Here is a 14477-nt window from a genome sequence, read left to right on the forward strand (position 1 = left end):
TGAAAAATGTGCTTAGGTACTTAAGCAGTATCCCAGCTCAATGAAACCGTTACTTTTATGTAGGGGGGCTGTCACCCATAATCTAGTGGACAAGCATATAGATAAAATGTTAAAACAGGATTATGAAGTCTCCAACATGCCTTTGAGCTGCTTTCACCTGTCCAGTCTCCTTTAAGGCTGCATTCTTCTGGGTTTGCCATGCCTTTGCCTTAGTTGATACTAAAAGCGAGAACACCAATGCCTTGTGAATTCCTTTGAAAGGACTTCAGTTCTCTCTGCATTTTTTTTGTATACCTCAGGTGACCATACTAATTCTATATTGTGGTTGCATTTAATTCAGGATCCCTTCAGTGTAATCATGCTGTTTGAGGAGACCCTAATCATATACTTTAAGGAAGCTAATGTTGGCAAACTTTTCAGCTGTCTCATCAAGGAAATAAAATGGCTTTTCTCCATCTTTCCTTTCCCTTAGGGGTTACATTTCATCCCTTTGGTTCCTCAAGCATTAAGAATACCTAACTGGCTGGCCAGCATTCAAGGCGGAAATCATCCATTTGTATCTCTGTCCTCACAAATTATTAGTGAATTATTGCTGATCTTGATGGCTGCCAGCCTTCTTGAAGGATGGCTGAAATGGTTTCTTTTCCATCTAGACTGGTTCTACTGTGATCAAAAGAAAAAAAAAAAAGTCATTGGCAGTTGCCTGTTTTGGATAGTCAGTATTTTTAGCCCCACTCTTAACTGAGTAGCTTTCCCTGTTCCTAGGCAAAGATGATTTTCCCTGAAATGGGGAGCCAGGGGAACTGTATTAATGCTATTTCATGGTAGAAAACTGAGCACTTGTGTTAGGTTTTGGGAAGTGCTGTCCTATCCTGGAGTTATCCTCATTTGGCGGGTGGGGAAGAGAGGTGAATTCTAGAAAAGAAATAATCAGGTAATAAAGTTCCCATTGTGTTTAAATAATCTTACATGAAATTCAGTTGTGCACTATACATCATGACTAAGTAGTTCATATATTTCTTCTAGGGTTCTCTTGCTACTTGCCAATTATCTGAGCCACTGTTATGGTTCATTCTGAGAGTGTTGGATACCAGCGAAGCACTGAAAGCATTCCATGATATGGGTAAGAGAGCGGGATTTTCCCTCATTAAAATGTGCTTAGTTGAACAATGTTAGGTAAGCAAATTTAAATAGGTCAAATATGCCTTTACTTTCTTCGTGTTAAGTAGAAATATTAGCTTTTGGTTTCTTTTAGTTCCATACTTACCTTTAATGTATATTTGACTTGCTTCACTTTACTTAGGAGGTGTTCAACTCATTTGCAACAACATGGTAACCAGTACAAGAGCCATTGTCAACACAGCAAGAAGCATGGTTTCAACTATTATGAAATTTCTTGACTCTGGTCCTAGCAAGGCAACAGATAGCAGTTTGAAAGCAAGAGTACTAGCTTCTGAGCCTGATAATGCGGAAGGAATCCACAATTTTGCACCATTAGGTTTGTAAATTTATTTATTTATTTATTTTGGCCTTTGGGAGACACTAGATTGCACTAAAACACACATTTTTAAAAATGTCAGTGAGGTAGGATAGTCCATAAACTTTATACCAGGCTTTTCTTAGAATCTGAATATGCTGATCAAATGATAATGATTTGTCTGCTGGCCTAGAGTCACCAGAAGGTGACTCATCCAGAATCTGAGGACCAACAAGATTGGAGAGTGAAAAAGCCCATTTTGATTAAAATGAGTATATTGGTTGTGGCGGGTTTGCAGATACTGTAGGGAAGTGGCAAAAGGTCCCGCCAAATTTGAGTGACAGTATCAGAAGAAACTATTACAAAATGGCGCTAAAATTACAAAAAAAACAAACCCAATGCGTAGTTTCATAGTCATAGATACTAAGGTCAGAAGGGACCATTCTGATCATCTAGTCCGACCTCCTGCACAACGCAGGCCACAGAATCTCACCCACCCACTTCTACGAAAAACCTCACCTATGTCTGAGCTATTGAAGTCCTCAAATCGTGGTTTAAAGACTTCAAGGAGCAGAGACTCCTCCAGCAAGTGACCCGTGCCCCATACTACAGAGGAAGGTGAAAAACCTCCAGGGCCTCTCCAATCTGCCCTGGAGGAAAATTCCTTCCCAACCCCAAATATGGCAATCAGCTAAACCCTGAGCATATGGGCAAGATTCACCAGCCAGATACTACAGAAAATTCTTTCCTGGGTAACTCAGATCCCATCCATCTAATATCCCATCTCAGGGGATTAGACCTCTTTACCCTGAATATTTAAAGATCAATTACTTACCAAAATCCCATTATCCCATCATACCATCTCCTCCATAAACTTATCGAGTAGAATCTTAAAACCAGATAGATCTTTTGCCCCCACTGCTTCCCTTGGAAGGCTATTCCAAAACTTCACTCCTCTAATGGTTAGAAACCATCGTCTAATTTCAAGTCTAAACTTCCTGGTGGCCAGTTTATATCCATTTGTTCTTGTGTCCACATTGGTGCTGAGCTGAAATAATTCCTCTCCCTCTCCTGTATTTATCCCTCTGATATATTTATAGAGAGCAATCATATCTCCCCTCAACCTTCTTTTAGTTAGGCTAAACAAGCCAAGCTCCTTGAGTCTCCTTTCATAAGACAAGTTTTCCATTCCTTGGATCTTCCTAGTAGCCCTTCTCTGTACCTGCCCCAGTTTGAATTCATCCTTTTTAAACATGGGAGACCAGAACTGCACACAGTATTCTAGGTGAGGTCTCACCAGTGCCTTGTATAATGGTACTAAAACCTCCTTATCCCTACTGGAAATGCCTCTCCTGATGCGTCCCAAAACCACATTAGCTTTTTTCACAGCCATATCACACTGGCAGCTCATAGTCATCCTAGTTGATAGAATGAATGCCCGTTATGCATCTTCTACTTTAGTGTTTTTAGTAATTACCTTAAGAATAGACATGAACAGTTGTCTTCAAACTCGCACTACAGAAAGCTAGTAAGTGGCTGAGATCTTGCTCTAAGCACATAATATATGCTACAGATCACCTCCACATCTGTTACGAACTGCTCACTGTCAGCAGCAACCTGATGCTATACATGGTAGTGTTTGGCACTCAAACTCCTCTTCCTACTCTATTCTTAAACCAGGCAGAGATAGAGTAATGGTTACTGTATTCTTAGTCTGCTGGGAGCAGAGAGTGGGGACTTGCAAACCAAGGTTGAAAACTACCTTGCCAGGTTCAAAACCTCACATGTAGCAATCGTAATATTAGTTTCCTGTACTCTCTGAAAGGCCAGGGCAACAACCTTTGTGAAACCCAGACCTTTCAATGTCCCTAATGTAACAGAGAGGGAGGGAAGCTATTTTAAACCATTTGTGACCCTACCAGTAGCTTAAGATGGACACACATAACAAGCTGTAATATTTTGAGGTGGACGTGCAAGACCGCTTTTAAGTCATGTGTACATAGAAATGTTGTGCATGTGTAGTGCTTGATAGGTGAGGTTTCCCTGGCAAGAGGGGGGACATGATAAACATGGAGATACCAAGCTGGATTCAGCACAGCACCCTCCCCATTCTCAGCAGCTGGGGTGGGAGGTTGGCATCTAACGAGAACATTGGCCTGGACTTCGCTAACAGGCTCCCCTCACATCTTTTTATTTTGTCTGTGGCTCTAGTAGGTTTAGGTTTTTGACGAGCAGATGTCTAGAATATTTACAAGCAAAATTGCATTAGTTGTGTGTGCATTTATAAACTCTTTTATGAAAGTTAAGTATAATGTATTTTAATGGAAAGATAACAAAAATTTTAGTAATTGCAATGATTACACAGGTTGCAGTGTTGTAACCTATAACAAATGAATAATAGAAACATTTTACTCTTTAGTGACTTTTAATTTGAATACTAGTAATCTGATTTTAGAATGTGGTATTAACAATTAATAATTGTTGTTTGAAGGTTCAATCACATCAAGCAGTCCTACTGCCCAACCTGCTGAAGTACTGCTTCAGGCCACGCCTCCCCATAGAAGAGCTCGATCTGCTGCATGGTCTTACATCTTTTTACCTGAGGAAGCCTGGTGTGACCTCACAATTCACCTTCCTGCTGCAGTGCTGCTAAAAGAGATACACATCCAGCCTCATCTTGCATCCCTTGCAAGTGAGTAGATTTATTAACAATTGTGCTGAACTGAAAAACTTAGAGGATATAATTTTAGAAAAGTTTTCTTTGAACATAAACAGATTTAAGAACACTAACAAAAGCCCAGCAGTTTATTTTTCTTATTGAGAATCAAATGCCATATAATTTCTTAGTTTTCTGTATTTTGTGCTGTTTGAATTAAAGGCAGGTCTACACTTAAAGTTGCACTGGTAGAGCTGCACAGCTGTAGCGCTTTAGTGAAGATGCTACTATGCCGATAGGAGAGCTTTCCCATTGGCATAGTTAATCCACCTCCATGGGAGACCGTAGCTATGTCAACGGGAGAAGCCCTACTGTTTGCACCGGGGGTTAGGTCGGTATAACTGCAATTTTCCACACCCCACCCTGAGCAATGTAGTTACACCAACATAAGTCTGTAGTGTAGATAAAGCCTGAATGCATGCCTTGCTGCTCTTCTAGTTCTGCCTCCCTTGTCCGTGATGAGAGTTGGTGTTAAGTAGGAGAGATCCTTGCATATCATAAGGAATCCGTTTACATATTGCTTGTTTTCTTAGTTTCTGGCCCCAAGTGTTAATTCTCCTGATGCATCAGACTGGTTTCCCTGGAGCATCTACAGGGCCTATTAAAGCCCTCATGATGGCTGCTTTATTGTTTGTGATGTTAGACGCATTCAGTTTTAAGGCATTATAATCACTGACCTGATGACTGTCTCTCCCCTAGGTCCCTAATGTTGATTCATTTATACTAGTAAAACTGCTTTTTTTTCTTCTCCCCCCCGCCCCAAAAAAAATGTAGCTTATTTGCTCAGTGGTGCTGGAATAAGGTATACCAGCAGCAGCACAATTTTGGCAGCACAAGCTTCATACACGCTTGTGATTGTAGAATACAGTTATAGCTATACCAGCAAGGTGCTCCTGGTGTAGACCTAGCCTGAATAGGCAGGGCACCCGATGCATTCTTAATTAGTTTAACACCCAATCTTTGAAATCAAGTGTACAAATCACACTCTGGATATAGATAAAAATATGAAATTAATGTGCAACTTATGGTCTTATTTTGTGTCTCAGCCTACACTGTTAATTTTAATGATTCTGAACTGTCTCTCTTAGACTATGACTACACTGCATACCTTACAACAGCGCAGCTGTGCTGCCACAGCCACGCTGTTGTAAAATATGCTGTGTAGCCGCTCTTTGTGGCAGAGAGAGAGAGATCTCCCAGCGACAAAATAAAACCATCCCCAATGAGGGGCAGTAGCTTCATCACAAGGAGAGCATCTCCCACTGACAAAGCGCTGTGCACTCTGGCGCTTTTGTTTAAAGGTTTTGTCGTTCAGTGGGGTGTTTTTTTCACACCCCCTAAGCGACAAAAGTTTCAATGACGGAAGTGTAGTGTAGACATAGCCTAAGTTGGGAAAAATATTCTGGTTTGTCAGTTAAAAACTGGGTACTCAAACTGATAGATGGTTTTTAAATAAAGTAGGCTGTTAATTGCAGTTAATCCATGCTATTAACTCAAAACAAATTAACTAGTTTTTTTAAAAAATGAGTGTTAATCACACATCAGGGTGTCATGCTTGGAGGGGAGAGGAGGGTGTCACTGTGTACCTCCAGGGCAGAGGTGCCCCTCCTCCTGCTGCCCTACTCCACTGCTGATCCTGGGTCTCCCCTCCCACAATGGAGCCACCCCTAGCCAAGCTACTCCTCTACACAGAGTGGGGGACTGATGTTGGGGGTGTCTGCTTAAAGAGACAGTGCGCTGGCACGCCCATTCATCCCTCAACACACTCTCATCATGATTATTTTTTTTAATCATTTTACAGCCCTAAATAAAGTGTTTAAACCCTGCTTTATTTCTCTGTAGCTTGCCCTTCATCAGTATCTGTTGAAGTAAGTGCAGATGGGGTGAATATGTTACCTTTGTCAACTCCTGTTCTCACAAGTGGTCTCACGTATATAAAAATCCAGCTTGTAAAAGCTGAAGTGGCCTCAGCAGTTTGTCTTCGACTCCATCGCCCCCGAGATGCTAGCACATTAGGCCTCTCTCAAATTAAATTGTTAGGCCTCACAGCCTTTGGAAACACATCGTCTGCAACAGTTAACAATCCGTTCCTTCCTTCTGAAGATCAAGTGTCTAAAACAAGGTATGTTTATCAATAGTTGCAAGAAATGAGAGCTATCCATGCTTTACATCCTTTCTTTATGAAGTCTTTTATGACTCTAAAGCAGAAACCCCAGGTAGTGAACTGAATTATCAGATTTTCAACATTTCTCTATAATCAACATCAATAGTGTTCATATTAACTCTTTTAGAAAATTTGGGTTTTAAGTTAATACAAGCAAGGATTAAAAATAAATTTAAGAAATTAAATGTATTGCATTTTAAAGTCAACTGGTAATAAGGAATTTACTAACCTTTAGAAAAAAGGATTGATTGTTTCTTTTGGAAAATTTTAAGCTGCATTAGTGAGACGATGACATAGAATTTTTGGTTTGGTGGAAATTTAAAAAAAAATGGAAAAGTTTAATTTTGGGTTGAACTGAAAATGACATTTTTTGAAATTTTTAGTGAATCAAAAGTCTACGTTTTTTTGGTTAGGTCAAAATATAACATTTCATTTCTATTTTGATAAAATTTAGGGTATTTTGTCAAAAAGCAGTGGAGGACTAGATTCACAAAATAGCATGGATGACAAGAGGCGTATAACCATTAGCCCAATAGTTAGGGAATTCACCTGGGATGTTGGAAGACTTGGGTTCAGTTCCCCCCATACCTGATGTGGAGCTTGGGTTTCCCATCTTGCAAGAGAATGCCCCAGCCCCTAGACTAAGAAGTATTCTCTTATAGGTCTATCTCATTCTTTCCTGTTAAAGTTGTTCCACTTTTTATAAATAGTCAGGCATTGATGCAAGAGTACTTGAACTTGAATGTCTCATCCTAGGTGAGTGCTCTACCTACCAGGCTATAGAGTTATTCTTACTCTTTCTCTGGCTCATTGACTGTTCATTGTGGTTATGAATAACTAGGAATTGCCTCTTTGACCCCAGGAAACTTGGGATTTTTTTCTAATACAGTTTTGATTTGAATTGTCTTTCAAATTTTAGAGTAACTTAGGTGAAGAAACAGGAAAACTAAATTTAAATTAGATTCATAGAGAAGCCTTCCATAACCAAAGTTCAAAGGATGATTCAGTTAACTGGGAAGTAATTTTTGCAAATTTAGAAAAGCTAAATATGCTAGCCAAATTTTGCTATTACGGTTATATTTTGTGTGTGACTTTAGTTCATCAAGTACTGTTAATGCAATTAAAAATGGATACATATAAAACAAGGGTGCCGAGTTAAGTTGTGTATGCAACCTCATCTTTTTCAAAGTTCATTGCTTTAAATAGAATTGGTTTTGTTCAAGATAAAAATTCTTTTAACAGTTTTAATATAGGATGTTACTTTGTATATTTTTAAAAGAAAAATAATAGAAGAAACAGGCTAAATATAAATAATGTGTTACAAAATGTACAGCAAATGAGGTAGGGCTCCAGATCTGTTAAGGCACACTGTAATCTATGGTGGTACTTGTTATCTTAATTTATTATAGATTTCCCTAGTCAAATTTCAGAATTTACTTCTTCCTGGTTCAGGCTAATTATATTAGGAGAATGATAAAATTGCACATGTAAGCACTCAAAAGAATTTTTTTTTATAGTGCAAAAATTAAGTTGCAGGCATACCTTTAACTTTGTAACAATGCAGTCTTTAATAATGTTTGTATACTGTTGCTCTGATACAATATCCTTCATTTCACTTTACAGTGCCAATTACAGTACTAACTAAGCACAGATATTTATACTTCTTCCTGTTGTACTTCCCATCTATAAAGGTGTTTACTTGATGTAATAAGGTTGAGATGCATCATAATTATGACATACATTAACTCATTCTAGCTTTTTTTGTTTATTATTTCAGTATTGGATGGTTAAGATTATTGCATCACTGCCTCACTCACATAAGCGATTTAGAAGGAATGATGGCTAGTGCTGCAGCACCCACTGCCAATCTGTTGCAGACATGTGCTGCCTTACTGATGTCACCATACTGTGGTATGCATTCTCCAAACATAGAGGCTGTGCTTGTAAAAATTGGGCTGCAGTCCACTAGAATAGGCCTAAAACTGATTGACATTCTTCTAAGAAATTGTTCTGCATCTGGGAGTGATCCTGCAGGTGAGAATGTATTGCTTTGCTTTGCTTAGTTTTTTAAAATATTCGTCATTCTAAATCTTCTTTTGTGGTTCATGTAAATGTGTAGGTAGTGGGTTGAAATTTACAAATAAAGATTTTGATTCTGCACTTTAAAATTGCACATCACACCATAATTTTATGTGATATACAGTGCTGTGCATTTGACTGCCAATGAGAGGCTCTACTACAGGGGTTCTCAAACTGGGGATTGGGACCCCCTCCCCAGGGGGTTGCAAGGTGGTTACATGGCGGTCGCAAGCTGTAGGCTCCATAGGGCTGACTGCCCCAAGCCCACATTATATTAAATTAACCCCCCCCTTTTTAATTTGTAAGGGGGCTCACGCTCAAACTTGCTGTGTGAAAGGGGTGACCAATACAAAACGTTTGAAACCACTGCTCTAGCACTTAATATCCTTCAGTGGTACAGCAGCATTACCAGCACAAATACACCCTGATTATAAATAAAAGAATGAAATCAGATTAAACATCAATTTCAGCAAATCAGATAAATACGCTTGGAATCCTTCAGGATACAGGAACTGTGCTATAGAACAGGTGTACATAAATTCTCAGTTGCAAACTGTGTTAAGGAATAGTTAAGGTTGAGAGTATGTCTGAATAATGTAAATTTCAGGAATGTTGTGATTATCACATAACTAAACCTTGTTAAACTTAGGAAATTGAGAGTTATGGCTAAATTTATGGGAATATTTTTTTTAATTTAACATGTTTAGATTTTTTTTTCAATTTAACCTAATTCTCAATTGCCTGCATTTAAAACTTGATTATGGAATTATTGCAACATTCCTGTTATGTTTTTACCTTAAATTACTCATTCATTAATGTACATGAACGTTAAATAAACCTAAAGAGATGGTTATCGCATGATATTTCTAATTGTTAGAAGATTTAGTATCAACTTTGAAATCAGTTTTTAATTTCAGCTTTCAGGGTCACAATCACCCATACACTGTGGTTGCTTTATGTCACTCCTTGTAAAACAGCGAGAGTATACTGGCTGGTAAACCTGGATTTACAGTTACTTGGCATTGACCGAGCAACCCAGAATAGCCAGAATATACACCCAGTTCGTCGAGTGCTTGCTCATATCGATTCCAATTAGGTGGTGTGCGTGTACGGCCATCGGAGAATTTTTACCCAAGCAACACCCGGTGGGTTGGCTGTGGAGCCCCCTGGAGTGGCGCCTTCATGGCACTGGATATATACCCCAGCCAACCCAGCGCCCCCTCAGTTCCTTCTTACTGCCCGTGATGGTCGTTGGAACTGTGGAGCTTGGCTTTGCTACTCTCCCTAGCGTTCACCCTACAGTTTGTTCATAGTTTGTTGTTATAGTATTGTTCTAGATTAATACTTGCAGTTCTAGTTATAGTATAGTAGTTTGTATTAGTGGGGGAGAAGGGGGCTTCCCCTCCTCCCCGTACATGCCCAAAGCTCCGGGCTTTAAGCCCTGTGAATCCTGCTGCAAGCCCATGCCAACGGGCGAACCCTACGACTCTTGCCTGAAGTGTCTGGGGGAATCTCATGAGGTGGAGAAGTGCAGGATTTGCAAGAGCTTTCGTCCTTGGACTAAGAAGGAGCGGGACTTTTGTTTGAGACAGCACCTTATGGAGGTGGCTCTTAGCCCTCAGCCTCCAGAGGCACAGCAAGACCCAGTGCCGAGCACTTCGGTAAGCAGTGCCCCGGCTTCAGCTACAGGAGCGGTACTGCAGTCGGACTCTGATAGAGAGCCGTGGCACCGAGGTTCCCCGGCACCGCAACCAACGTTTTCAGTCTGGCACCGCTCTCACTCGCCTGGTCAGAAATGGTACTGGAAGCTGGAAAAGGCTGGCCCACCTCAGCAGGCACCACCCTTTCCGGATCCACCTGTAGAACCTCGTCCTGCAGCAGAGCCCCCGGGGACACAGGTGATGGCCTTGGCACTGTTGACTCCGGCACCGAGGATGGAGCCATTGAGTCCGGTGCAACTGGACTCTCCATCTCACAGCATGGTTGAGGTCCAGTTGCCATCTACACCAGATAACTTTGTGGCGGCAAGGGATCTGATTGCCTTGACTTTATTGGCATCCCCTCAACAGATCAAGGCACCGCCACCCTGTCCGCGTGGCACCATCCAGTGGCTCTTATTCACCTCCTGGCACTGTCGGTTGAGCCTTGGTACTGATTTCGCTCTCTGCCGTTCCCGACACTGTTTGCAGTCCCAGCACTGCTCTCCATCGCGGCACCAGTTGTACTCGCGGCACCACTCCGACTCTCGGCACCGGTCTTGACACCGCTCCGGTCGCCATCCAGGAGTCGATCCCGGTCCTGACGCTGGTCATAGTCGTCGAGACCCTGTCCAGATCCAGGCGCCGGTCCGGGTCCCAGCACTGATCTAGGTCCAGACACCGCTCCCCAGTGTCACAGCACTGTTCTTCTCCATCTCAGCACTGATCTCCAGCTTCGCAGTACCAATCAACTTCGTGTCATCGACATGATTCGGCGCAGACCCACTTGGCACCACTGTGGCCATCGCGTTCCGCTTCTCACTCATCAGGGTCTGAGGCAGGGTCATGCTTCTCAAACTGCCACCACTTGGATCATGGCTGCCTGGGCTCAGGGGCGGATCAGTGGCAGGCGCAAGAACAGAGGCCTGCTCAAGGATCCACCCGGTGGCCCTTTTGGACACCCTGGATGTACTACCAGGCCCAAGGTGCTCCCTCTGGGGCTTCTCGCTCGGCACTGTCTGAATCGTGAGTGCCTGAGGCCTCTGCCAGCTGTCCTGCTTCCGGAGGCATGGAGATGGTGGCATCTTCCTTACAGACGGCAGCTCCTCTTCCTCCAACTCCAGCTCCCGGCCTGAGCACTGAAGTCGCTGGACCAGAGCAGCAGGGCACAGCTCAGCAAGAGGCCCCGGATGATCCTCTCCCCCTTGTGGCATCCTCCTCATCTTTGCCTGAGGAGGCTGTAGCAAGAACTGCTATATCGGGTCTCCCCCCCCGATAGACCTCTGCGCCCACCAGGAACCCTTGCGCAGGGTGGCGCGGAACATGAACCTGCAAGCAGAGGAGGTGGTTGAGATAGAGGACCCTGTGGCTGACATTTTATTTGCAGAGGCTCCTTTCAGGGTGGCCTTACCAATTCTCTGGACCATTCAAACCACGACCAGAACAATCTGGCAAATACCTGCCTTCATTCCCCTAACTGCTAAGGGGGTGGAGCAGAAGTATTTCGTTCCCTCCAAGGGATATGACTTCTCGATACTCACCCACATCCCTGTTCACTGGTAGTGGCCTCAGTGAATGAGAAGGAGAGTCATGGTCAGCAAGCCCCAGCACCTAAATCGAAAGAGGCCAAGCGCCTCGATTTATTTGGGCGCAAAGTCTACTCCTGAGGGGGGCTCAAGCTCCGGATTGTGAACCAGCAGGATCTCCTGAGCTGATACAGTTTTAACTCCTAGAACTCCATGAAGTAGTTCAAGGAACTGGTTCCTCCGGAGTCCAGAGAAGAGTTTGGGGCTCTGGTAGATGAGGGCAAAACGGTCACGTGAACCGCTTTGCAGGCCTCATTGGACACCGCGGACTCTGCCGCTCGGACCCTCTCTTCAGGGATAGCAATGAGGCGCATTTCTTGGCTGCTTACCACCAGAGCTTCAGCAAACTTTGCAGGATCTCCCCTTTGATGGAGAGGGCCTGGTCTCAGACAAGACAGACTTGAGGCTTCAAAGACTCTAGGGCCATAATGCATTTGCTGGGGATTCGCACACCATCTACCCTGCGGAAACCATTTAAAGTGCAGCCTCAATGCTCCTACCCTTCTCCTCGGCTGAGGCAGGACTTCTATAGGAGACGGGGGTGTGGTGGCAGGAGCAAACCCTCCAACCACCAATCGGGCCAGGCCCAAGGTCCTTCCAAGCCCTTAGTGGGTCCCAAACAAAACTTTTGAAGGGACGCCCGAGGACGGTGTACCGGACCTCACTCAGGATCCTACCCCATTCTTGAATAATTTATCCCATTTCCACCATGCCTGGTCCTTCATAACCACGGAAAGGGGATACTCTCTCCAATTTTCGTTCTTCCTATCCTCCCTCTCCGTCCCTCCGACCCCTCTTACGAGCAACTCCTTATCCAGGAGGTGTAGTCGCTCCTTGCCATGGGGGCGGTTGAGGAAGTTCCAAGGGAGCTAAGGGGTTGGGGGTTCTACTCTCGTTAGTTCCTAATCCCCAAGGCAAAGGGTGGGCTTTGGCCTATCCTGGACTTGCGCCGACTCTACAAATTCATGGTAAAGTTGAAGTTCTGCATGGATCCTGGAGACTAGTACGCCACCCTCCACATGAAGGACGTGTATTTCCACATCATGATTCATCCAGCTCACAGATGCTTCCTCCTCTTTGTTGTCAACTGTGAACATTATCAGTTCACAGTCCTTCCCTTTGACCTCTCCACAGCCCTCTGGGTGTTAACCAAATGTATGGCGGTAGTGGCAGCCTTCCTTCGTCGACGATGGATACAGGTATACCCATATCTCAGCAACTAGTTCATCCGAGAGCGCACCAAAGAGCAGGTGCAGGCTCACTGTCAATTCGTCACAGACCCATTTCAACGGTTAGGCCTCCTCCTCAACGTGGTGAAGTTGATGCTAGAGCTGACACAGAGAATAGAATTTATCAGGGCAGTCCTAGACTCTGGCAGTCCTAGCTCTCCTTCCACATGCTCGCTTCCAAGCCTTGTTAGGCCTCATCAGGAGCCTTCAAAGCTTCCCAACCTCGATGGAAAGAATGTGCTTGAGTCTTCTAGGACACATAGCTTCCTGCACATACATGACCAGATATGCCAGACTACGGCTCCACCCTCTTCAAGCCTGGATGGCATCGATCTACCGCCCAGCTCGAGACAGCCTGAACCTGGTGGTCACTATTCCAGAGGGGGTTCTGGCCTCCCTCCAGTGGTGGCTAGACCCAAGGGCATTATGCGGAGGCTCTTCTGAGCCTGAAACGGCAGGGCCTGGCAATATCATCCATCAGGGTTCACTTGGCAGCCATTTTGGCTTTCTACCCGGGAGCAAATGGCTGATATGTCTTTGCCAATCCATTTTCAGTAGTTTCCTTAAGGGTCTGGACCATCTCTACCCACAGGTACAGCAGCCAGTCCCCACATGGGACCTGAAGCTGGTCCTCTCCAGGCTTATGGGGGCCCCGTTTGAGATGTTGGCCACCTGTTTCCTCCTATACCTCTCTTGGAAAACAGCTTTCCTCGTCGCTATCACGTCGGCAAGGCATGTATCTGAGCTCAGAGCTCTTACCTCGGAACCACCATACATGATCTTTCATAAGGACAAGGTGCAGCTACAACCTCACCCGGCCTTTCTACCAGGACATTTTCCTCCTGGTTTTTTACCCCAAACTGCATGCTACTCGTCAGCCACAATAGCTATACTCCCTAGATGTTCATAGGGCCCTGGCTTTCTACATTGAGCATACAAAGCCGTTCAGGAAAATGACCTAGCTCTTTGTTGTGATGGCGGAATGGATGAAGGGTCTCCCAGTCTCATCCCAGCAGATCTCCTCCTCTTGGATCACTTCCTGTAACCGTGCTTGCTATGATCTGGCCAGTGTTCCGACCCTGCCGCTCATTCTACAAGGGCTCAGGCCTTGTCGTCGGCTTTTCTGGCCCAGGTCCCAGTCCAGGAGATCTGCAGAGCCGCTACTTGGTCTTCAGTACATACTTTCACCTCTCACTATGCCATCGTCCGACAAGCCAGAGATGATGCGGTGTTTGTTAGAGCGATCCTACAATCCACGGTACTTCACTCTGACCCCACCGCCTAGGTAAAGCTTGGGAGTCACCTAACTGGAATAGATTATGAGCAAGCACTCGAAGAAGAAAAGATGGTTACTCACCTTTGTAACTGTTCTTTGAGATGTGCTGTTCATATCCATTCCAAACCCACCCTCCTTCCCCTCTGTTGGAGTAGCCGGCAAGAAGGAACTGAAGGGGCGCTGCGTCGTCTGGGGTATGTATCAAGCTCCATGAAGGCGCCGCTCCAGGGGGCTCCACAGCCGACCCAGTGGG

General features: G+C 44.2%; 1 protein-coding gene across 1 annotated transcript in view; it reads left to right on the plus strand.

Annotated features, from left to right (window-relative positions):
* Positions 1-14477, plus strand: part of BIRC6 (baculoviral IAP repeat containing 6) — a 342876-nt gene that overhangs the window by 169556 nt on the left and 158843 nt on the right. Inside the window, 5 exon segments of the mRNA XM_038394017.2 lie at positions 1027-1123; positions 1304-1498; positions 3969-4169; positions 6036-6315; positions 8135-8391. Coding sequence (XP_038249945.2) covers positions 1027-1123; positions 1304-1498; positions 3969-4169; positions 6036-6315; positions 8135-8391 — 1030 coding nt within the window.

This window comes from Dermochelys coriacea, chromosome 3, assembly GCF_009764565.3.
Source record: "Dermochelys coriacea isolate rDerCor1 chromosome 3, rDerCor1.pri.v4, whole genome shotgun sequence".
Classification (NCBI taxonomy): Eukaryota; Metazoa; Chordata; order Testudines; family Dermochelyidae; genus Dermochelys; species Dermochelys coriacea.